We start from the raw sequence: 26,958 nt of genomic DNA on the forward strand, positions 1-26,958 counted from the left end.
AAAGATCTACAAGTTAAGGTTTATCTGAAAGTGACTCTTATAGAGTTGTTTGTTGAGGGATAGTGGGGCTATCTTTCAATTTTTATATATTTTACCTTAATTCTTTCTTCTGTCATTTGTGCTGTATTTTTGTCAAGTATCAAATCTCAGGCAGTTATGTTTCAACTTTTAAATAAAAACACTACCATGTTTTTCCTATTTATAATATTATACATATTTATTTGACAACACAATTACCATTTTGAATATTTTTCATCATGAAGATCTTAAGTTTAAATGCAGTAAAATATATTTTTGAAATTGATATGAAGGAATATTCTTATCTCATTATTTTGCATGTAGCTGTTTAGTTGGTAACTTATATTGCCTAGTACATTGATATTTTGGAAGCAGCTTAAGACAGTCTCTTTATAACTGGGGGATCTGGATAAACCAGATCACTCTTTCATCTCCATTCTGAGTTTAGTCATTGTGGGAGATGAGACTTCTGCCAATGAACCACTTATCCCCTTGAGTTTATTCATTGTGAAACTTAGTTAACCTAATAACAAAATTCTCCATACATCAATCATCAAGCTTGATAGTCCCATCAGGAGGCTGTAAGACCTTCAATTCCAAGTTGACTTGCCTTTTTCGACAAAGATCCTCCTTGTGACTAAGGCAAGCACCAGGGGGAGAACTGGTGATTTTACTATAGCAGATGTTCCTTGTTGAAAACCTTCTCACCTATAGCACAGTGGTGACTTTAGTACTAAAACTAATAATTCATTACACTTTTACAGCACTTCACACTTTACAAATTTCTTTTAGAAACATTAAGTCATCACCAATGCAATCTTGTGGAAAGTGTAATTACTGTGATGAGAAAATAGGCTGTGAATTGGTTTGATCTCCTGCACAGTAAATGGCTAAGTGTGGACTCATATCTATGCCTTCAGGTCTACTTCATTTTATTTGATACTGCAACTGACTTTCATAAATGACATAATTTTTATGAAAGGGTTAAGAAAAACATAAAACACTCCAAAACTTATGGCTACCTATTACTGGTAGTATATGTAAACTTTGAAGTTGTATAACTATTATGCATGATCCCATATCTCGTTCTCCTTTCTATCTACTGTCTGATGAAAGAAAATAAAAATAGAGAGAGAGGAAAAAAAGAGGAAGGTTAGCCTAGTATATAAAACCTCAATGGCTAATTAAATTATATACATATGGCACTGAAATATGCAGTACTATAAAACAGATATTTAGTCAAGCTTAAAGATTAATTTTAAATTGTTTTATTTTACTCCTAATTTCAAGGTAAATGCTTTCTTCTAATCACATTCCCATGTGTCTTTGGTGTGTGTATGTGTGTGCCCTTGATTTGGTATTCATCTTTTAAAATCCACAATTACATTGTGTTAAATCATATTAAATTAATATAGCCTATTTCCTGAATGTTTCATCAATGCAGACTACTATTTATATGACTGTGATGGTCAATTTTATGTGTCGACTTGACTCAGCCCTGGAGTCTTCTGGCCAAACATTATTCTAGGTGTGTCTGTGAGGATATTTCTGGATGAGGCCCACTCACATTAGAGAAGACAATCTTTTTATTCAGTCTATGGTTCAAATGACTAAATTCTTAGAGGCTAATATTATTCTTAGACATTAAAGTTATTTGCATTTTATACTATCAATACAGTATTATAAAATCATTATTATAGCATGATCTTGGCATATTTTACCAAATTTATAATAGACACTAAAATAACTAAAGGGGGATTAAAGGAGACAACATTATTGCATTTTTATGTACATCCTGCTTTAGCATTCAGTTTCAGTCACATAATAGGCAACGGAAGACAAGTTCATTTTGAGCAACAAAAAGTTGCTCAAAATGAACATAAAATTCAAGCTGTTTATCAGAATGTGTTTTGTCAGCAAGAGTAAGACACCAGACAGGAAATTGTTAATACATAGTTCAAGAATTTAAGTAATTTAACAGGAAGTTTTCATGTTTGGCTTTTGTAGTAGGATTAACCTTTGAACTGCTGTTCTATAGTTTATATGGCATCTCTATTTAGGACATATGAATATAAATAGCATAATTAAATAACATGTTAAAATGTCAATCCATTATAATATGATTCTCGATATAAAGGTATCATTTCAGGAACATGTTTAAAACTTCAAATATTGAAAAATGACCAATGGTGGGAACACCAGTGGGGAAGTTTTACAAGAACTTTTTTAGAGAATCTAAATATTGCAAGTTTGAAAATTTTAAGGTCTATATAAAACTCTAGAAATACTTTTTAATTATATATATCTGAATTATAGCATTGTAATATTAATTTTATTGTTGCTTGTAGTTGTGATTCTTTATTGTTCACTTTTATGTACTTGTCTTTTATTTTTGAATCTTAAATAAATGTAGCTATTTCTTAGCTTGAAATTTTATCTTTTAATTTGATTTATCATGAATGGTAAGGATTTATTTAATATCCTCTGTCTACTTGTCTCCCTACAGGTAATCTATATTTCATGTCACTGTCACTTGACTGAATAAAGGTAGTCTTAGCCAATGCAACTTTTAAAGAATTAACATTAAACATGTTGATTTCGTTTATTATAATTACTAGTAGAATTGAGAGGGACTTTAAGTTAATTAAGGAATTGAACTGTGAATTGTTTTAAACCAAAATACATGTTTTAATTGGAAAATAAATAGTTCATTCAATAGAATGGTCTGACTTACTAATTTAGACAGTTTTAAGCTCCTCCAGTTAACACTGAGCCATTAATATTTCCTTTTTACATATTGGATGATATATAAATTTAATTTGAAACAATAATTTGTACAACTTTATGAAGTTCTAATAATATGAAAACATCAGGGAAATTATTAATCTTATTACTGTGGATTCTACTTGAAATATATACTTGTCCAGTTTAATTATTGCTAATATTTTCACTTCTCAAAGTTCTGAGGTTTAATTAAATCTTTTTAGCTTAAAAAATGTGAAATTTGTTTGTATACAGATCAACCAGACCAATATTTTTAGCTAATATTTATTATGTGCAAGTAATTTGAAAATTATATAAATCTATATTGCTTTTTAATGTTATCCCAACCTTATAATCTTTACCTTGGAATGGTTCTAAACATACATATCAGTAAACATTTCATTAGGTTAGATATTGTGTTAATATATTATAAATACAACATGAATCAATTGATGTTACCATTGTGTATCTATATGCCACATTTAGGAGCTTTGTACAGCCTTGGGCATCTCCAAATGATAGAATCCCTAAGCAGTTTGAAGGGTGGAGCTGCTTTATAAGAAAATTGGAGCAGACTTCAATGACTTGAGTCAGCTGCAGGAGACAAGCTGCAGCCAGCAAACTTTCAATAGTATCTTCTTTCAATTGCAGGATACCTAGATTGTTTGAAAAGTTAAAGAATGATTATATATTCCATAAAGAAAGACATAAATATGCTAGAGAGCTAAAAATTTCAATTTATCTCATTAATAGGTTTTTTTTTTTTTTTCCTAGCATACAGTGACTATTTAGGGAATGCCTTTTGAGGTGAATATATGCAAGTGAGTCTGTACAAACACTAACAAGATGGCTGAAAGGAGCAAGATTATGAAAAACAACTGAAGCAAATGAACTGTGAGTATCATCATTGCAAAGAACAGCAATTTCTGGTTTATATACCATCTTAGACCTGTATATAAATCTAATATCAAATATTGTCTACACTAGGACTCAAGAAACTTTATGACACATTAAATAAGGATCATGGGGCTTCCCTGGTGGCTCAGACGGTAAAGCATCTGCCTGCAATATGGGAGACCTGGGTTCAATCTCTGGGTCGGGAAGATACCCTGGAGAAGGACACGGCAACCCCCTCCAGTACACTTGCCTGGAGAATCCCATGGATGGAGGAGCCTGGCAGACTACAGTCCATGGTGTGGCAAAGAGTCAGACACGACTGAGATACTAAACTTTCACTTTTACATAAGGATCATATGATGGGCTATACAGGTCTCTGTTATTTGTGTGGGAAGATGTCTTGGCATATAAGAACATTAAGCTTATATGTCAATTTTTTTTGCATCTGCATTTATTAGCCTATTAGGGTGACTTTGCTCAAATATTATGCCTGGAATTAATCACTAGCACTTCTTTAAAATAAAGAAAATGCTGCCAAGTGTCCTCAGATAAAGAACTGCTTATATGATTATTTTCTTAGGTACAAAAACATTCTGCTAAAATACCCATAAAGATTTTTAAAAATCTAGATCAGAGCAATTTAAGCTGTTTAATTTTTATTGATGCATCATTATTTTTAAGCAAGAATTACTGATGAATCATTGTAAATGTTATACTATTTTGATAGGTTATATTTCTATATTTTTGTTTTAGCCATGCTTAGAGAAGTTGTAAAGAATATTTCATATGGTTTATATAAACTATGAATTATTATTTTATAATTTTGCTTTCTAAAATACCATAATATGGATGCTATCTATTTGCATAACTATAAAATAGAATATTACAGTATTTGGTTCAGCCTTTTAAATATGTTGTAAAAGGATCCAGTCCATTAGCAGACTTTCTTGTATTGTTTCCTATCTGGATTTTGAAAGGAGAGCCCTGCCTCTATCTCATGAAACTCAGAAGTACAAACTATTCTCCGAATCAGATATAAAGTTTCACCTGTCATAGACATTGAAACTTGGCCTGGTTATGAAGAATGATATTCATTTCTCAATGAGTGAAACCATAAAACCCATAGAAGAAAACAGCATAAAAGCTCCTTGGTCTTGACTATAATTTCCTGGGTAAGAGACCATAAGCACAGGGGAAAAAGCTAAAACAAACAAGTGACACTACATCAAACTAGAGAACTTCTCCACAACAAAGGATACAAAAATAAATTGAGAAGAAACATGCAGAATGAGAGAAAATATCTGCAACTCAATAGCACAAAAGCAAATAATACAATTAAAAATGGGCAAAGAATCTGGATAGACATTTTTTTTCCCAAAGAAGACATACAAATAACAAACAGATACATTAAAAGATGCTTAACATCACTAATCATCAGGGAAATGCAAATTAAAACCACAATGAGATATCACCTCACACCTGTTAGGATGGCTATTATCAAAATGAGAGGAGACAGTTAATGTTGGTGAGGCTTTGGAGAAAAGAGAACCCTCGTACATTGTTGGTGAAAATATAAACTGGGTCAACCATTATGGTAAACAGTAAGGAGGCTCTTTAAAAAAAAATAAAGATTAGAACTACCATCAGTTCAGTTCGGTTCAGTCGCTTAGTCATGTCCAACTCTTTGCAACCACATGGACTGCAGCACACCAGGCCTCCCTGTCCATCACCAACTCACAGAGCTTACTCAAACTCATGTCCATTGAGTTGGTGATGCCATCCAACCATCTCATCCTCTGTCATCTCCTTCTTGTCTCGCCTTCAAGCTTTCCCAGCATTAGGGTCTTTTCAAATGAGTCAGTTCTTCGCATCAGGTGGCCAAAGAACTACCATGGGGTCCAGTAATTCCACTCCAAAGGAAAGAAAAACTGGATCTTAAAGGGGTAGCTGCTCTCCCATGTTTTGTTGTTTTTCTTTAGTCACTAAATCGTGTCTGACTCTTTGCGACCCCATGAACTGCTATGTTTATTCAGCATTATTCACAAAATATGGAAATGACTTAAATGTCCATTGACAGATTAGTGAATTAATACAAAGTGATACACACACTCAAGAATAATATTCAACCATGAGAAAGATGGAAATTCTGCCATTTGTGACAACATGGATAAAACTGGAGAACATTACGCTAACTGAAATAAGATAAAGAAGAAAAATATTATATGGTATCACTTGTATATGAAATAGAGGTATGAAGGGAAGATGGGGAAATGTAGATTAATGGGTACAAACTTTCAGTTATAACAAGTTCTAGGATATGAAGTACAGCATGGTGATTATAGTTAATAGTATGGTATTGGGTACTACGGGCTTCCCAGGTGTTGCTAGTGGTAAAGAATCCATCAGACAATGCAGGAGACATAGAATATGAAGGTTTGATCCCTGGATCACAAAGATCCCCTGGAAGGGGGCACACAACCCACTACAATATTCTTGCCTGGAGAATCCCAGGGACAAGAGGAGCCTGCAAGGCTACAGTCCCTAAGGTTGCAAAGAGTTGGACACAACTGAAGCAACTTAGCATTGGGTACAGCATACTTGAAAGTTGGTAAAAGTGTATATTAAGTGGTCTCACCAACAAAACAACAAAAAAAGGGTTAACTATATGAGATGTGTGAATTACCTTGATCTTGATAATCATTCCATTATATGGGTAGGTGTGTATATGTGTTAGGTCCATACCATTTCTGTCCTTTATTGAGCCCATCATTCTTGAAGAGATCTCTAGTCTATTTCAAGACAGATGGGTTCAATAAAGGACAGAATTGGTATGGACCTAACAGAAGCAGAAGATATTAAGAAGAGGTGGAAAGAATACACAGAAGAACTGTACAAAAAAGATCTTCATGACCAAGATAATCACGATGGCTTGATCACTCACCTAGAGGCAGATATCCTGGAATGTGAAGTCAAGTGGGCCTTAGGAAGCATCTCTACAAACAAAGCTAGTAGAGGTTATGGAATTCCAGTTGAGCTATTTCAAATCCCGAAAGATGATGCTGTGAAAATGCTGCACTCAATATGACAGCAAATTTTGAAAACTCAGCAGTGGCCACAGGACTAGAAAAGGTCCGTTTTCATTCCAATCCCAAAGAAAGGTAATGTCAAGGAATGCTCAAACTACCACACAATTGCACTCATCTCACACGCTAGTAAAGTAATGCTGAAAATTCTCCAAGCCAGGCTTCAGCAATACGTGAATGATGAACTTCCAGATGTTCAAGCTGGTTTTAGAAAAGGCAGAAGAACAAGAGATCAAATTGCCAACATCCGCTGGATCATCAAAAAAGCAAGATAGTTCCAGAAAAGCCTCTATATCTGCTTTATTGACTATGCCAAAGCCTTTGAGTGGATCACAATAAACTGTGGGAGATTCTGAAAGAGATGGGAATACCAGACCACCTGACCTGCCTCTTGAGAAACCTATATGCAGGTCAGGAAGCAACAGTTAGAACTGGGCATGGAACAACAGACTGGTTCCAAATAGGAAAAGAAGTATGTCAAGGCTGTATATTGTCACCCTGTTTATTTAGCTTCTATTCAGAGTACATCATGAGAAATACTGGACTGGAAGAAGCACAAGTTGGACTCAAGATTGCCGGGAGAAATATCAATAACCTCAGATATGCAGATGACACCACCCTTATGGCAGAAAGTGAAGAGGAACTAAAAAGCCTCTTGATGAAAGTGAAAGAGGAGAGTGAAAAAGTTGGCTTAAAGCTCAACATTCAGAAAATTAAGATCATGGCATCCAGTCCCATCACTTCATGGCAGATAGATGGGGAAACAGTGGAAACAGCCGCTGACGTTGTTTTTTTGGGCTCCAAAATCACTGCAGATGGTGATTGCAGCCATGAAATTAAAAGACCCTTACTCCTTGGAAGGAAAGTTATGACCAATATAGACAGCATATTAAAATGCAGAGACATTACATTGTCAACAAAGGTCCGTCTAACAAGGCTATGGTTTTTCCTGTGCTCATGTATGGATGTGAGAGTTGGACTGTAAAGAAAGCTTAGTGCTGAAGAACTGATGCTTATGAACTGTGGTGTTGGATAAGATGCTTGAGAGTCCCTTGGACTGCAAGGAGATCCAACCAGGAGATCAGTCCTGGGTGTTCATTGGAAGGACTGATGTTGAAACTGAAACTCCAATATTTTGGCCACCAGATCTGACTCATTTGAAAAGACCCTGATGCTGGGAAAGATTGAGGGCAGGAGGAGAAGGGAATGACAGAGGATGAGATGGTTGGATGGGATCACCGACTCAATGGACCTGGGTTTGTGTGGACTCCGGGAATTGGTGATGGACAGGGATGCCTGGTGTGCTGCAGTTCATGGGGTCACAGAGTCAGACACGATTGAGTGACTAAACTGAACTGAACTGAATTGATGTATATGTGTGTGCATGTATTTGTTGCTCTGTCATATTCGGTTCTGCAACCCCATGGACTATAGTATGCCAGGCTCCTCTGTCGATGGGATTCTCCAGAAAAGAATACTGGAGTGGGTAGCCATTCCCTTCTCTAGGGATCTTCCTAACCCAGGGATTGAACCTGGGACTCCCACTTTGCGGGTGGATTCTTTCCTGTCTGAGCCACCAGGGAAGCCCTATGTATATATAATCATCAAGTTGTATACTTTAAATATATATGATTATATTTGTCAATCATTCCTCAATAAATTTGAAATGAATAAATGTTTCTTGGCCCCCAAACTGTTCCTGTTACCTTTGTTTTATGGTTTGAGTAAATATGATATTATTATTTCAAGAAATGAAACTAAATCTATAGAGGTAGAATATTCCATTTCCACTCTTAGTTTTACAAATGAGAATGTATCCACAACATGAGACACAGAGAGAGACAGACAGACATGTTCTTTGTGTTAATATAGCTATAGTTTCTCATGGCCCCAAATTTCATAGCATATTATTTACCTCTTCCTCTTTTATACTATTGAATTTAAATGCTGACTCTGTCACTTACTACCTTAGGAAATTTACTTAACTGGTCTACCCTTCAGTTTTCTCACTAACTAATAATAGACTCACAGGCTAATAATAATGTGAGTTATATGATATAGAGATATTGTGAGGATTGAATGAGTTAATACATACCAAGCACTTACCTGTGTAAGCATACTGCACCAAGGAATTAAGTGCATTAGGATCGATTCCTTCCATCTTGACCTCTTTTTGTTTGGCTTCAAGCACATCATTAGTAAACATCGCAGCAAAATAATCAGACACTGCACTAAGAACCAACCTAGAAATAGGAATGTTTCATAGGAACTTAAAACAGTCCATAATCTCACTGAAAAACATGAAATACAGTCAGTAAATGTGTAATACTGATAAGAATGCTTTCTGTGTATATATTTCATATTTCAGTAAATTATAGTGAAATTAGAAAAGTAAATTAAGTTTATTTTCTGTAGATAATTTGTGCTGCTTTTCTTCATTAATTTCTCTATGTTTAGCTCTTCTAACTATCATAGGGTGACATGGATCATATGGGCTAGTGCATTTTTAATATAATGACATAAAAATCTGTTTTCCTCAAAGCTCCAATTTGTAATCAATGGACTGATACTTTCTCATTCATACTTGCTATACTCAGTATACTTACCGATGGGCTGGAATCCGGAGATGTCCAGCAATGAGTAACACATCACACAGTTGTTTCTCTTTCAAGTAGTTCTCCATTTTTTGAAGAGTTTGTTGTGCATGGTTTACAGCATGGAACTGCTCCTCAAATCTGCTAACACTCATGTCTTCAGCATGCTGTGTAGCCAGTCTGAAAGGGGGAAAAGTGTGAGAATATGGTTTGTTTCTCCTAGTGAGTGTGCAAATATCCAGTGGAAATTTAGGTACATCACTCCTAAAATAAATAAATTGAATTAAAGTAAACAATATTTGCCCACCAATTCTAAATATTTTACTATTATTGCTCCCTAACTTCCATTATGGAGAAGGCAATGGCACCCCACTCCAGTACTCTTGCCTGGAAAATCCCATGGATGGAGGATCCTGGTGGGCTGCAGTCCATGGGGTCGCTGAGGGTCGGACATGACTGAGCGACTTCACTTTCACTTTTCACTTTCATGCATTGCAGAAGGAAATGGCAACCCACTCCAGTGTTCTTGCCTGGAGAATCCCAGGGACGGAGGAGCCTGGTGGGCTGCTATCTATGGGGTCGCACAGAGTTGGACACAACTGAAGTGACTTAGCAGCAACCTCCATTAAAGTGAAGTGTCATGGTTAGTATTTATATCTGGAATGTAACCATGGATGTAGTTATGTATAGTACAGCTGCAGACGTCATGCTAATTTTATATGCACACACAAATTTCAAAATACAAACCACTTTTTAAAAATTTTATTGACATCACAGTTAAATCATTAGGCATGACATGGTAGAATTGTAGGCATAATTTGAAATATTTTTTTCAAATTTGTTATGTTCTGGAGCTGCTCCATGAAGTATTCATTGCACATCAGAGATATTTCCTGGAGAATCTCAAGCATGAGAGTTCCATGATATTGTTTACAATTGTTTCCCATCAAGAAAATAAACATATTTCCATCTTTTATATTGTTTCTGTTTTACTGAGATATAATTGACATATTACATTGAGTAAATTTTAGATGTGCCACGTGATGATTCATATATATTGTGAAATGATTACCATGATAAGGTTGCGTGCATGCTCAGTCACTCAGTTATATCTGACTTTTTGTGACCCTATGGACTGTGGCCTGCTAGGCGCCTCTGTCCATGGGATTTTTCAAGACAAGTATACTAGAGTGGGTAGCCATTTCCTCCTCCAGCTGATCTTCATGACCCAGGGATGGAACCTGCATGTGCTGTGTCTCCTGCATTGGAAGGTGGATTCTTTACCACTGAGCCACATGTAAAAGGGACCACTTTTACAGATACAGAATATTCAAGATTTTTTTTTTCTTTCAGCACTTTATTTAGAGTAAGCCCTTCATATCCATGGATTGAACCCATCCACAGATTTTTGTATCTGTGGTGGGTCCTGGAATCAATTCCCCATGGATACTGAGGGACAAATGTATATCATACCACTGCCTTCTGTCTTGCAAGGTTTCTTCTCAGAAAATTATTGATAATTTTATTGATAATTCCTTGTATGTACTGAGTCACTTCTTTCTTGCTGCTTTCTAGACAACTCTGTCCTTTAGAGTTTCATTATAGTGTGTCTGGGTCTCTTTGGTTTAGCCTACAAAAAGTTCATTTACATACTTGTATTTCAAATCTATATCTCTCCTCAAATTTTGGGAATTCACTACCATTATTTCTTCTTTTTTAAGTATATAAGTAGGAGCACAATAAATATTTACTAATTGACTGGTTACAACTTTGTATTTTCACAAATCACAATCATAGAAGAGATGAATTTATGCTAATGGTTTTGATGAATGTCAAGAATTTAGAAAACATTTGACACCGAAATTTTTAAATATGCAGAAAAGTTGAAGGGAAAGAACAAAAATATAATGTCCCCCAAGACCCACAAACTTTTAACTGTTACCACAAGTACTTTATCTGTTTTACTGAATCATTTGAAAGTAAGTTATGACAATATGACACTTCATCCCTGAATATATAAGCATTTATCTCCTAGTGAAAGAGTCAATTCTTAGGTAGGTTGATAAGAAGTCCAGGGTCCCTGAGGAGGAAAAAGGGGCACAGTGCTCTCAAGGAGGGGAAAAGGACAATTTTTCCACATTGCTTTGTCTTAGTCACATAAGACATTATTTTCTCTCAGCTCAGAGCTAATGATTACACAACAAAACAACTCATCTTAAACTATATCGCAACAATGTATCCTGCTCAAGGTCATGTTTCTCCTTCTTAAGAACATTCTGACTAATCCTGTTATCTTAAAATTATATTGTGGGAGTGGGTCTGGTAAGACCTTTCTGTTGTTAGTTCTAATCTTGATAATTTAAGATGTATGCTGTGGGAGTGGGTCTGATATAAGTATATAAGGTTTTGATAAGACTAGTGACTGGAGGCACTTTCCATCCCCCTTCTGATTTCTATGTCAGAAGCTTTCTCTATCTCTTTTTATACTTTAATAAAACTCTGCTACACAAAAGCTTTTGAGTGATCAAGCCTGGTCCCTGGTCCCAAAGCAAAATCTTCTTCAGAGATCACAAATCCAACATCATTCACCATAGCTATTACTAGGAATAAGGATATTCTGCATATTATGGAGGAGCCTGGTGGGCTACAGTCCTCAGGGTCACAAAGAGTCGGACACGACTGAGTCACTTCACTTCACTTCACTTCACATCTTAAGGTGTGCCATTGCAACACCTGAGATGAATAGCTCAGTAAAATTTAATATAATAGATTTATATGGAATAATTTCCCCTATAGTTCTAATATGTCTTTTAAAACTTTTTTTTCCTCATCCAGGATCTAGTCAAAATTTATACATCCATCAGGTTATGTCTTTTCTCTCTCTCTTTATTTCTTTTTTTTTTTTGTCTTTCCTCTTTTAATTTAATAAGGAATACTTCTTTCTAGCATTTTTTTTTCCATTATGACCTTTAGCTTTTTCAACCATTCTGAATTCTTGTATAATGTCCTAAAACTTGGATTTTTCTGTTTGTTTTTCTTTTCTTAGTAGATTTAAATTACAATTTCTCATTCTGTGGTGCATCTCTTAGTGCATCAGTAGAGATACAGAATGTCAAGCTGCCCCACTGCTGGTGATGCTAAGATGATTGATTAATTGTTTAAGATGGTAACTGCCAGATTTTTGTTTATTTAAAGTACATTTTTTGTAAATGAACAATATATGGGATGATACTGTGAAACATTTTAAACACCTTTCCATTCAAGTATTCATTGATAACATATGTCCAAGACCCTATTAAGTGTTCTAAGAAACGTTCTGCCCATTTTCTCTCTTTTCTCCATCTGGGATTTTAGTTCTGAATATATTGTTTTGTTTGATGATAGTTCTTAATTCTCTAAGGTTCCATTCACAGTTTTCACTTTTTTCTTTGTGTTTCTGAGATTTGATAAGTTCATATCAGTTCAATTCACTTCAGTTGCTCAGTTATGTCTGACTCTTTGTGACACAACTGACTGCAGCACGCCAGGCTTCCCTGTTCATTATCAACTCCAGGAACTTTCTCAAACTGATATCCATCGAGTCAGTAATGCCATCCAACAATCTCATCCTCTGTCATCACCTTCTCCTCCTGCCTTCGATCTTTCCCAGCATCAGGGTCTTTTCCAATGAGTCAGTTCTTCACATTAGGTAGCCAAAAGTATTGGAGCTGCAGCTTCAGCATCAGTCCTTCCAATGAATGTTCAGGATTGATTTCCTTCAGGATTGTCTGGTTTGATCCCTTGAAGTCCAAGGGATTCTCAAGAGTCTTCTCCAACACCACAGTTCAAAAGCCTCAGTTCTTCGGTGCTCAGCTTTCATTATGGTCCAACTCTCACATCCATACATGACTACTGCAAAAACCATAACTTTGACTAGAAGGATCTTTGTCAGCAAAGTAATGTTTCTACCTTTTAATATGCTGTCTGGGTTGGTCATAGCTTTTCTTCCAAGGAAAAGTGTCTTTTAATTTTATGGCTGCAGTCACCATCTGTAGTGATTTTGGAGCCCAAGAAAATAAAGTCTCTCACTGTTTCCATTATTTCACCATCTATTTGCCATGAAGTAATGGGACCAAATGCCATGATCTTAGTTTTTTTGGAGATTGCATCTTAAGCCAGCCCTTTCACTTTCCTTTTATACTTTCATCAAGAAGCTCTTCAGTTCCTCTTCACTTTCTGCCATAAGGGTGGTGTCATCTGCATATCTGAGGTTATTGATATTTCTCCTGACAACCTTGATTCCAGCTTGTGCTTCACCCAACCCAGCATTTTGCATGATGTACTCTGAATATAAGTTAAATAAGGAGGGTGACAATATACATCCTTGACAAACTTCTTTCCCAATTGGGAACCTAACTGTTGCTTCTTGACCTGCATATAGATTTCTCAGAAGACAGGTCAGATGATCTGGTATTCAAATCTCTTGAAGAATTTTCCACAATTTGTTGTGATCCACACAGCCAATGGCTTTGGCATAGTTAATAAAGCAGAAGTAGATGTTTTTCTGGAACTCTCTTGCTTTACCTAGGATCCAATGGATGTTGGCAATATGATCTCTGGTTCTTCTGCCTTTTCTAAATCCAAGTTGAACATCTGGAAGTTCTTGGTCCAAGTGCTGTTGAAGCCTGGCTTGGGGAATTTTGAGCATTACTTAACTAGCATGTGAGATGGGTGCCATTGTGTGGTAATTTGAACATTATTTGGTATTGCCCTTCTTTGGGATTGGAATGAAAACTGACCTTTTCCAGTCCTGTGGCCACTGCTGAGTTTTCCAAATTTGCTGGCATATTGAGCACAGCACCTTAACAGCATCATCTTTCAGGATTCAAAATAGCTCAACTGGAGTTCCATCGCCTCCAATAGCTTTGTTTGTAGTGATTCTTCCTAAGGCCCACTTGACTTTGGACTCCATGATGTCTGGCTCTAGGTGAGTGACCACATCGTCATGGTTATCTGGGTCATGAAGATCTTTTTTGTGTAATTCTTCTGTGTATTTTCACCACATTTTACTAATATTTTTTGCTTTTGTTAGGTCTATACCATTTCTGTCCTTTATTGTGCCCATCTTTACATGAAATGTTCCCTTGGTATCTCTAATTCTCTTAAAGTGATCTCTAGTCTTTCCCATTCTATTGTTCTCCTCTATTTCTTTGCATTGATCACTTAGGAAGCTTTTCTTATCTTTTCATGCTATTCTTTGGAACTCGGCATTCAGATGGATATATCTTTCCTTTTTTCCTTTACCTTTAGCTTCTCTTCTTTTCTCAGCTTTTTGAAAGATCTCCTCAGACAACCTCCACAGACAACCATTTTGCCTTTTTGCATTTCTTTTTCTTGGATATGGTCTTGATCACTGCCTCATGTACAATGTCATGAACCTCTGTCCATATTTCTAGGCACTCTATCAGATCTAATTCCTTGAATCTATTTGTCACTTCCACTGTAGAATTGTAAGGACTCAAAATTCATATAACTTGTTCATTTAACTTGTCTTATGATCACAAGTTCATATAAATTCTCTTCAAATTCACAGATCTTTTTCCTGCAAGTTCAAGTCTGTTATTGAAGTTCTCTAGTAAATTCTTCAATTCAGTATTGTATATTCAGGTCCAGAATTTCTGTTTGTTTGCTTTTTTTTTTGTTAATTTCTATATCTTTCTTGATATCCTTATTTTGTTTATATATTGCTTTTCTGACTTTTAATTATTTTTCTGTGTTTTCCTTTAGCTCTTTGAAGATACTTAAGAAAGTTGTTTAAGTTATTTGTCTAGAAATTTTAAAACATGTGGCTTTTTAAGGTCAGTTTCTGGATATTTATTTTGCTCCTTTTGAATCCGCTATGTTTCCATGTTTCTTTGCATGTCTTATGATCTTTTGGTAAAACTGGGTGTTTGGAAAAACAGCCACTTTTCCTAATCTTTGCATGATGGTTCAGTGTGGGGAATGTCTTTCACTAATCTGCCCAGCATGAAGGATGAGGTCTTTTCAGGCCTTTTTTGAAAATGCATATCTGTGGACTTGCATATGTGCATTTTAATACCAATCTCACATACACACACCTGCTTATACATGTCTTAATTTCTCTAAGTCTCGTCTCTGCTTCTTTGTTGGGCCTTAAATATTCTACCATATTCCTTTGCCTATAATCTCTTGCCCCCAGGTTTCCATGGGTCTATAGTCTTTCTACATTTTTCACATGCATGTGAGATGGGTATCTGCCACTACTTTCTGTGACTTATAACCTGGAATTCAAACCACACTGGTATTCTCATCTGAGCACTGAGTTAGGCAATACTGAAATCAGTTTGTTGCATATCTTGTGGATAGGGAAGAATGTAGCAAAAAAGTTCACACATTTCTTATAACTTGAGGGAGAAATCAAGAAATAAGCTGCCTACGTCCAGTTGTGTTGTGCCACCCTGGTACAAGAGCAAGCGTAAATGCAATGAAATTTCTTATTGATTTGAATATGACTTTTTATGGATGTGCTTGACTGCTGTATATCCTTGATTTCCTTCCAAAGCTCCCCAAAAGCCTTTTAAATCAATCTGTAATTGTTTACTTGATATTTACATAGAGGACAAAGGTCTGGAGCTTCTTAACTCATCATTGTGCTGACATCACAGAAGCTTTACAATATGATTTTTATTTAATTTCAGGATGCGCAACACGTGTACACCCGTGGCAGATTCATGTTGATGTATGGCAAAACCAATACAATATTGTTAAGTAATTAGCCTCCAATTAAAATAAATAAATTTATATTTTAAAAAAGAATACTTTAATTCCCTATTTTTCTGATTAGCAGTAAAACAGATATCAGAAAAATAAAACTTTGAGATTTTTGCTGCAAAGCTCTTTTGTAAAATATTACTTTAAGAACAAATGAAAAGCAGTATCTTAAAAAATGGTGAGGGTGTGATAATTTTGGTGGCCACTTTGGAAGGCTGTTTGGAAATATAAAGTTTAAAAAATGAAAGTATACTTTGTAAAGACATTATTGGCAAGCTTCTGAGTTTTAAGTTGAAAATCTGAATGTAGTTATTTTAGAGAATGTGTCTTTTACTATAGTTCAAATGCTGTGATAACACAGAGCAAGGAACTTCCCTAGTGGTCCAATGGTTACGACTTTGCCTTACAATGCAAGGGGTATGGGTTCAATTACAGCCAAGAAACCAGAACATTAAACAAAAACCAAATTGCAACAAATTCAATAAAAGCTTTAAAAATGATCCACATTAAAAAAAAAAAAAAAAGTTTGTTTTTTTTTTTTAAAGAACCAGATGGTGCTAACAGAGTGCATAAATTAATATTGAAGTATTTCACAAGTAGCTTCATACTTTTTGTTTTTCTTTTGTAAGTTCTACTTTTCAAGTGAGCCATGGAAATTAAATGGAAACTTAGCCTTCTTATAATGGTGTTGCCTTAGCTCCTAAAATGTCTTCTAATGGTGTTGCTTTAGTTCCTAAAACTCATTATAGAAAACGTCATTTTCATACTGAGGTAATATAAAACTGCAGAGAAAAATTAACTTCTATATTTTTCTGTATATGGTAATGCTTGTACATACTAAAAATTGTTCTCTTATATCCAGGGGACAACCTTATTCCTTAAATAAAATATTTGTACTGACTCTTTTAGAGAGCTTTAAAGCTTCATCCATGTGCTTTTCCTGGCAAATAGAAGGCATTCAGTAAATGTCTGATGAAGGTATAATTTATGCACTTTTTAAATGCTATTGTAGCTTGAACTTTCTAGTGATAAAGAACCCACTTGCCAATGCAGAAGATGTAAGAGACACAGGTTCAGTCCCTAGGTCGGAAAGATCCCCTGAAGGAGGGCATGGCAGCCCGCTCCAGTATACTTTCCTGGAGAATCCTATGGATAGAGGAGCCTGGCAGGCTACAGTCCATAGGATCACAAAGAATCTGACATACCTGAAGTGACTGAGCACAAACACAGCTTGAACTTTACTACATTTGGAGTCTTGGAAGTGGATAAATTAAATCTCAAGAGCAAATCACAAACTTAAAACTTCTTATTTCTAAGATAGCTATGCACATTATATAAACTTGTAGTCATGCAGATATCATAATTTTGAGTGATGTAAATTAAGCAAAAATTTAAATCTATAGTAAGTAGTAGATTTTTCTCTGGAGAAATGATGCATTCTTTTGTGTCAAGTCAAATAAGTCTTTTAATATATTGGGTTGGCCCTAAAGTTCATTCAGGTTTTTGTACAATGTTATGGGAAAACCTGAACGAATTTTTGGTAAGCCCAATATCATATGTGATCATATTTTAAGATATTATCTGTTGTAAATTACTGAAATTGTTATTTATAAAGAAATATTATATATAGATAATGTAAAACAATAGATTAAAATATTTCCATTCAATCCAAAACATTTGCCATATATGAAGGCTTATCAGTTGTTAATATTTCAGACAATATATTTCAAAATTTTGTTGTTATTTAATTATTATAAATGATGCATCAAAGTCAAAATCACTTTCATCTGAGATTCTAAAATTTATTTGCTCTTGGATTTCTAGCTTTCAGAATTATGAAAAAGTATTCTGATGCTGGGAGGGATTGGGGGCAGGAAGAAAAGGGGACGACAGAGGATGAGATGGCTGGATGGCATCACCGACTCGATGGACGTGAGTTTGAGTGAACTCCAGGAGTTGGTGATGGACAGGGAGGCCTGGTGTGCTGCGATTCATGGGGTTGCAAAGAGTCAGACACGACTGAGCGACTGAAATGAACTGAACTGACACTTATATTGTTTAAATAACCAAGTCTGTGGTATTTCATTATGGCAGTCCTAGAAAACTAATGTAAGCCATATATAAAATTGAATATGATAATGTCAGGTTCTTTTCGCCATTAGCTTATAAACATTTGCTGAAAGAAACTACATGCATTTAATAATAATAAATGACAAAATCACAAGAGATGTCAACAACTTATTAAATATTAATTACATCAATTTCATTTTAAAAATTAATAAAATTTGAGAGGAAACAATGTAGTGTAGTCATTAAGAACTTAGACCTTTTACTCAGATAAAGTCTTACTTTCCATTCCAATACTTAATTAATTACTTTAAGAAAGTTACTAATCTTCCCTAATGCTCAGCTCCTCTTTTTTTTATTTTTTTATTTTATTTATTTAATTTACTTTTTTTTTTTTTTTTTACTTTACAATATTGTATTGGTTTTGCCATACATCAACATGCATCCGCCACGGGTGTACATGTGTTCCCCATCCTGAACCCCCCTCCCACCTCTCTCCCCATACCATCCCTCTGGGTCATCCAACTCCTCTTATCTGTAAAATAGTGCCAACTCCAAAGATTTTTTTAAAATGATGCAACAGGAAGTACTCATTAAATATTAGCTATCATAGTCACCAAAAGCACCAGCACTGACACTACAATCATAATAATTTCATTATGATAATCACTATCTAGTACTACAATGATCACTGAAAGCAGCAGAAAAAAAAATAGGATAGCTTTAGAAGGATACAGTAAGAATGCAGGTGAGCTTAGCCTTGAAGGGTGGACATGGCCTGGCTGAGCAGAAAAGAATGAGAAAGATATTTTAGGAATGGAGAATAAGGTGAACAAAAGTTTGTAAGTGTTGTACTGCTGTTATTTTGCCCAGCTAAACTTCTCATAACGTGTTAGAAGGAAGGTAGAAGTAGCAAAGTAAAATGTAGACTAGGAATAAAAGTTAAACACCAGTAAAATCATAGGCCATTTACAAAACCTGGTATGGGGAATGAAAACTGAGAAAAGAGAAATCTGCACTTGGGAACTGAGTCATTGGGAAGAAGTTGCTCAGAGTTAGTCTGAAGGACAGTTCTAGACTTCACCTGACAGTGACTTGACAAAGACAATGAAAGTAGTTAGCATTTGGTTGTAGTGAGACCCTTTTTGAAGTTCTTCCCTGAGTGAAGTAATAGAAATTCTGAGCCAGATGCCTGGCAGTAGAAAAGTGCACAGCATGTTCAACACTAGCATTTGACTACCTTCATTGGGATATACAGATTACATATGAAACAAAAGTGAAAGCAATAACTAACATTCACTGATTTTTTTAAATCTTTTTATTTTTAATTGGATAAATTAAATAAATAAAAATTTATCTTTAATTTAATTTTATTTAAAAATAAAAATTTTATTTTTAATTGCTTTACATATTGGGCTGGTTTCTTCTATACATCAACATGAATCAGCCATAAGTACACATATGCCCCCTCCTTCTTGAACCTGTCTCCCACCTCTCGTCCCATCCCACCCCTCTAGAATGTCACAGAGCACCAGCTTTGAGCTCCCTAAGTCATACAGCAAATTCCCACCAGCTATCTATTTTACATATGGTAAAGTATATGTTTCAATGCTACTCTCTATTCATGCTACCCTCTTCTTCTACTATGTTCACAAGTTGGTTCACTGTCTGCATCTCCATTGTTGCTCTGCAAATAATTTCATCAATACCATCTTTCTACGTTTGAAATATATGTGCTAATATATGATATTTGTTTTTCTCTTTCTGATTTACTTCATTCTGTGTAATAGGCACTAGGTTCATCTGCCTCATTATAACTGACTCAAATACATTCATTTTTATGTCTGAGCACCAGGCTGAGATGGCACAGGAGCGGCCGAGAGGAGCTACCCCATGTCCAAGGTCAGGGGTGGCAGCTGAGAGGAGCAACCCCACATCCAAAGAGTGGTGGCTGCATGGGTGCAGAAGGGCTGAAAGGAGCTACTCCATGTTCAAGGTCTGGAAGGGCGACCTTGTCCAAGGTAAGGAACAGTGGCTGCAATTTTCTGGAGCAGCTGTGAAGAGATACCTCACATCCAAGGTACGAGAAACCCAAGTAAGACGGTAGGTGTTGCCAGAGGCATCAGAGGGCAGACACACTGAAACCATAATCACAGAAAAGTAGCCAATCTGATCACACGGACCACAGCCTTGTCTAACACAATGAAACTAAGCCTTGCCGTGTGGAGCCACCCAAGATGGACGGGTCATGGTGGAGAAGTCTGACAGAATGTGGTCCACTGGAGAAGGGAATAGCAAACCACTTCAGTATTCTTACCTTGAGAACCCCATGAACAGTATGAAAAGGCAAAATGATAGGATACTGAAAGAGGAACTCACCAGGTCGGTAGGTGTCCAATATGCTACCGGAGATCAGTAGAGAAATAACTCCAGAAATAATGAAGAGAAGGAGCCAAAGCTAGAACAATATCCAACTGTGGATGTGACTGGTGATAGGAACAAGGTCCAATGCTGTAAAGAGCAATATAGCATAAGAAACTGGAATGTCAGGTCCATGAATCAAGACAAATTGGAAGTGGTCAAACAGGAGATGGCAAGACTGAACGTTGACACTCTAGGAATCAGAGAACTAAAATGGACTGGAATGGGTTAATTTAACTCACATGACCATTAAATCTACTACTGTGGGCAGGAATCTCTCAGAAGAAACGGAATAGCCATCATGGTCAACAAAAGAATCTGAAATGCAGTACTTAGATGCAATTTCAAAAACGACAGTGATCTCTGTTCATTTCCAAGTCAAACCATTCAATATCATGGTGATCCAAGCCAATGCCCCTACCAGTAATGCTGAAGAAGCTGAAGCTGAAAGGTTCTATGAAGACCTACAAGACCTTTTAGAACTAACACCCAAAAAAGATGTCCTTTGCATTATAGGGGACTGGAGTGCAAAACTAGGAAGTCAAGAAACACCTAGAGTAAAAGGCAAATTTGGCCTTGGAATATGGAATGAAGCAGGGCAAAGGCTAACAGAGTTTTGCCAAAAAAATGCACTGGTCATAGAAAACACCCTCTTCCAACAACACAAGAGAAGACTACACATGGACATCACCAGATGACAAACACCGAAATCAGATTGATTATATTCTTTGCAGCCAAAGATGGAAAAGCTCTATACAATTAGCAAAAACAAGACCAGGAGCTGACTGTGGCTCAGATCATGAAGTCCTTATTGCCAAATTCAGAATTAAATTGAAGAAAGTAAGTAAAATCATTGGACGATTCAGGTATGACCTAAATCAAATCCCTTATGATTATACAGTGGAAGTGAGAAATAGATTTAAGGGACCAGATCTAATAGACAGAGTACCTGATGAACTATGGACGGAGTTCATAGTTCATGACATTGTACAGGAGACAGGGATCAAGACTATCCCATGGAAAAGAAATGCAAAAAAGCAAAATGGCTCTCTGAGGAAGCCTTACAAACAGCTGTGAAAAGCAAAGGAGGATGCAGAGTTCCAAAGAATAGCAAGGAGAGATAAGAAAGCCTTCCTCGGTGATCAATGCAAAGAAATAGAGGAAAACAACAGAATGGGAAAGACTAGAGATCTCTTCAAGAAAATTAGAGATACCAAGGGAACATTTCATGCAAAGATGGGCTCGATAAAGGACAGAAATGGTATGGACCTAACAGAAGCAGAAGATGTCAAGAAGAGGTGGCAAGAATACACGGAAGAACTGTACAAAAAAGATCTTCATGACCCTGATAATCACGATGGTGTGATCACTCACCTAGAGCCAGACATCCTGGAATGTGAAGTCAAGTGGATCTAGAAAGCATCATTATGAACAGAGCTAGTGGAGGTGATGGAATTCCAGTTGAGCTATTTCAAATCCTGAAAGATGGTGCTTTGAAAGTGCTACGTGCAATATTCCAGTAAATTTGGAAAACTCAGCAGTGGCCACAGGACTGGAAAAGGTCATTTTTCATTCTAGTCCCAAAGAAAGGCAATGCCAAAGAATGCTCAAACTACTGCACACTTGTGCTTATCTCACACACTAGTAAAGTAATGCTGAAAATTCTCCAAGCCAAGCTTCAGCAACATGTGAACCATGAACTTCCAGATGTGCAAGCTGGTTTTAGAAAAGGCGGAGGAACCAGAGATCAAATTGCCAACATCCGCTGGATCATCGAAAAAGCAAAAGAGTTCCAGAAAAACATATATTTCTGCTTTATTGACTATGCCAAAGCCTTTTACTGTGTGGATCACAACAAACTGTGGAAAATTCTGAAAGAGATGGGAATACCAGACCCCCTGACCTGCTTCTTGAGAAACCTATATACAGGTCAGGAAACAACAGTTAGAACTGGACATGGAACAACAGACTGGTTCCAAATAGGAAAAGGAGTATATCATGGCTGTATATTGTCACCTTGTTTATTTAACTTATATGCAGAGTACATCATAAGAAATGCTGGGCTGGAGAAAGCACATGCTGGAATCAAGATTGCTGGGAGAAATATCAATAACCTCAGATATGCAGATGACACCATCCTTATGGCAGAAAGTGAAGAGGAATGAAAAAGCCTCTTGATGAAAGTGAAAGAGGAGAGTGAAAAAGTTGACTTTAAGATCAACATTCAGAAAGCTAAGATCACGGCATCTGATACCATCACTTCATGGGAAATAGATGGAAAACAGTGGAAACAGTGTCAGACTTTATTTTTTGGGCTCCAAAATCACTGCAGATGGTGACTGCAGCCATGAAATTAAAAGATGCTTACTCCTTGGAAGGAAAGTTATGACCAACCTAGATAAAATATTAAAAAGCAGAGATATTTCTTTGTCAACAAAGGTCTGTCTAGTCAAGGCTATGGTTTTCCAATGGTCATGTATACATGTGAGAGTTGGACCATAAAGAAAGCTGAGCACTCAAGAACTGATGCTTTTGCACTGTGGTGTTGGAGAAGACTCTTGAGAATCCCTTGGACTGCAAGGAGATCCAACCAGTCCATCCTAACTGAGACCAGTCCTGGGTGTTCATCAGCAGGACTGATGCTGAGGCTGGAACTCCAGTACTTTGGCCACCTCATGCGAAGTGTTGAGTCATTGGAAAAGACCCTGATGCTGGGAAGGATTGGGGGCAGGAGGAGAAGGGTACAACAGAGGATGAGATGGCTGGATGGCATCACGGACTCGATGCACATGAGTTTGGGTAAACTCCGGGAGTTGGTGATGGACTGGGAGGCCTGGCGTGCTGCTATTCATGGAGTCGCAAAGAGTCGGACACGACTGAGCAACTGAACTGAACTGAACTGAATATTCCACTACATTTATGTACTACCACTTCTTTCAATGAACATCTAGGTTGCTTCTACATCTTAGCTATTGTCGATAATGCTGAAATGAACATTTGAGTACATGTATCTTTTTAAATTACCGTGTCCTTGGGATATATGCCCAGTAATGAGATTGTTGGATCATATGGTAGTTTTATTCCTATTTTTTTAAGGAATCTCCATACTGTTCTTCATGGTGGCTTTATTAATTTATATTCCCACCAACAGTGCAAGAGGGTTCCCTTTTCTTCACATCCTCTCCAGCATTTATTTTTGGTAGATTTTTTGATGAAGGTCATTCTGACCAGTGTGAGGTGATACCTCATTATAGTTTTTTTTTTTTTCTTTTTATTTATTTTTTTAATTTTATTTTATTTTTAAACTTTACATAATTGTATAGTTTTGATTTACATGTTGCTAATAATGAGCAATGTTGAGCAACTTTTCTTAGCCATTTGTATGTCTTCAGAGAAATGTCTGTTTAGGTTTTCTGATTACTTTTTGTTGGGCTGTTCGTTTTTCTGGTATTGAGATGCATGGACTGCTTGTATATTTTGAAGATCAATCCTATGTTAGTTGATTTATTTGCTATTATGTTCTCCCATTCTAAGTATTGTCTTTTATTTTCTTTATATTTTACTTTGTTATGCAAGAGTTTCTAAGTTGAAATAAGTCCCATTTGTTTACTTTTGTGTTTATTTCCATTAATCAAGGAGGTGGGTCATAGAGGATCTTGCTCTTATTTATATCAAGGAATGTGGTATATTTTTCTCTAAGAGTTTTATAGTTTTTGACCTTAAGTTTTTAATCCATTTAGAGATTATTTTTGTGTAAGGTACTAGGAGGTGCTCTAGTTTCATTCTTTTGCATGTATTTGTCCAGTTTTCCCAGCACCACTTGCTAAAGAGCCTGCCTTTTCTCCATTGTATATTCTTGCCTCTTTTGTCAAAGGTAAGGTGGCCACAGTGTGTAGGTTTATCTCTGGGCTTTCTGTATTGCTCCATTGGTCTGTATCTCTGTTTTTGTGCCAGTACCACACTGTCTTGATGACTGTAGCTTTGTAGTATAGTCTGAAGTCAGAAAGGTTGAATCCTCTAGCACTTTTTTTCTTTCTCAAGATTACTTTGGCTATTTGGTGTCTTTTTCCCCAAAACAATATGATTTTTTTTTTGCTATATTTCTGTGAAAAGTACATTTCATAGTGTGATATGGATTGCATTGAAAATATAGATTTCTTTGGATAGTGTAGTCATTTTTACAATATTGATTCTTCCAATGTAAGAACATGTTATATCTCTCAATCTGTTTGTGTCATCTTTGATTTCTTTCACTGCTGTGTTATAGTTGTGTGCATAGAGGTTATTAGTCTCTTTAGATAAGTTTATTCCTAGATATTTTATATTTTTGCTGCAATGTTGAATGTGGTTGTTTCCCTAATTTCTCTTTCTGATTTTTCATTGTTAGTATACAGGAATTCAAGGAATTTCTATTGTATATTAATTTTATATCATGCAACTATACTATACTATATTCATTGATTAGCTCTATTAATTTTCTGGTGGCATTTTTATAGTTTTCTATGTATAGTGTCATGTCATCTGCAAAGAGTGAGTTTTACTTCTTTTCTAATCTCAATTCATTTTATAATTTTTTTCTTCTCTGATTGCTGTGGTTAGGACTTTCAAAACTATGTTGAATAATAGTGGTTAGAGTGGGCACCCTTGTCTTGTCTGATCTTAGAGGAAATGATTTCACTTTTTCACCATTAAGAATAATGTTTGCTGTGGGTTTGTTTATATATGTCCTTAATTACATTGAGGTATGTTCCTTCTACCTGGAGGAAGGCATGGCAACCCACTCCAGTATTCTTGCCTGGAGAATTCTCATGGACAGAGGAGTTTGGCTGACTACAGTTCATGGGGTCACAAATAGTGGGACATGACTGAGCAACTAAGCACAGCACAGTAGATGGTCCTTCTGTGCCTACTTTCTGGAGATTCTTTATCATAAGCGGGTGTTGAATTTTCTCAAAAGCTTTCTCTGCATCTATTGAGATGATTATATGGTTTTTGTCTTTCAGTTAGTTACTATGGTGTATCACATTGATTGACTTGCATACATTGAAGAATCCTTGCACCCTGGGATAAAGCTCAGTTGATCATAATGTGTGATCAAGTTAATGTGTTACTGGATTCTGTTTGCTAGAATTTTGTTTAAGACTTTTTATATCTATGTTCATTAGTGATACTGGCCTGTAATTTTCTCTTTTTTGTGGCACCTTTGTTTGGTTTTGGTATCAGAGTGATGGTGGCCTTGTTGAATGAGTTTGGGAGCTTTAATTCCTCTGCAATTTCCTGGAATAGTTTGAGCAGGATAGGTAGGGGTTATCTCTTGTCTAAACTTTTGGTAGATTTTTCCTATGAAGCCATCTGGCTCTGGGTTTTTGTTTGTAGGAAAACTTTTTTATTTCCATGCTTTTGATTGGTTTCCTCATGTTTTCTATTTCTTCCTGGTTCAGTTTTGGAAAGTTATATTTTTCAAGCATTTGTCAATTTTCCCCCAAGTTGTCCATTTTATTGACATGTAGTTGCTTGCAGTAATCTCTTATCAACCTTTGTGTTTCTGCATTGTGTGTTGTAACTTTCCCCTTTTCATATTTAATTATACTGATTTGAGTCTTCACTGTTTTGTTCTTGATGAGTTTGGCTAACAGTTTGTCAACTTTGTTTATCTTCTCAAAGAACAAGTTTTTATTCATCTTTGCTATTGTCTCCTTTGTTTCTTTTTCATTTATTTCTGCTCTGATTTTTATATTTTTTTCCTTCTATTATCTTTGGTTTTGTTGTTGTTCTTTTTCTTGTTGCTTTAGGTGTAGAGTTAAGTTGTTTATTTGATGTTTCTCTTGCTTCTTTAGGTAGGCTTGTATGGCTATAAACTTCCTTCTTAGAACTGCTTTTACTGCATCCTGTAGGTTTTGAGTTGCCCTGTTTTCATTGTCATTTGCCTCTAGGTATTTTGTATTTCCTCTTTAATTTTTTTTTAGTGACCTTTTGGTTATTCAGAAGTGTATTGTTTAGCCTGCATGTGCTTGCGCTTTTTATAGTAACTTCACTGTGATATCTAATATTATAGCATTGTGGTCAGAAAGGATGGTTGAAATGATTTCAATTTTTAAAAATTTACCAAGGCTTTTTTTGTGATCCAAGATGTGATCTGTCTTAGAGAATGTTCCATATGCACTTGACAAAACCTGAAATCTACTCTTTCTGGATGAAATGCCCTGTAGATATCAATTAGGTCTAACTGGGCCAATGTATTGTTTCTAGTGTTTGTTTCCTGATTAATTTTCTATCTGGATCATTTTTTCATTGTTTTGAGTCGGGTGTTAAATTCCCCCACTATCATGTGTTACTGTCGACTT

General features: G+C 36.0%; 1 protein-coding gene across 1 annotated transcript in view; it reads right to left on the reverse strand.

Annotated features, from left to right (window-relative positions):
- The window catches only part of KLHL4 (kelch like family member 4), a 123,988-nt gene that overhangs the window by 40,193 nt on the left and 56,837 nt on the right, over positions 1–26,958 (reverse strand). Inside the window, exons 2-4 of the mRNA XM_055564628.1 lie at positions 9,368–9,535; positions 8,868–9,004; positions 3,241–3,437 (exon numbers count right to left, since the gene is read on the reverse strand). Coding sequence (XP_055420603.1) covers positions 3,241–3,437; positions 8,868–9,004; positions 9,368–9,535 — 502 coding nt within the window. The remainder of the gene's footprint in view (positions 1–3,240; positions 3,438–8,867; positions 9,005–9,367; positions 9,536–26,958) is intronic.

Source organism: Bubalus kerabau, chromosome X (genome assembly GCF_029407905.1).
Source record: "Bubalus kerabau isolate K-KA32 ecotype Philippines breed swamp buffalo chromosome X, PCC_UOA_SB_1v2, whole genome shotgun sequence".
Lineage (NCBI taxonomy): Eukaryota > Metazoa > Chordata > Mammalia > Artiodactyla > Bovidae > Bubalus > Bubalus kerabau.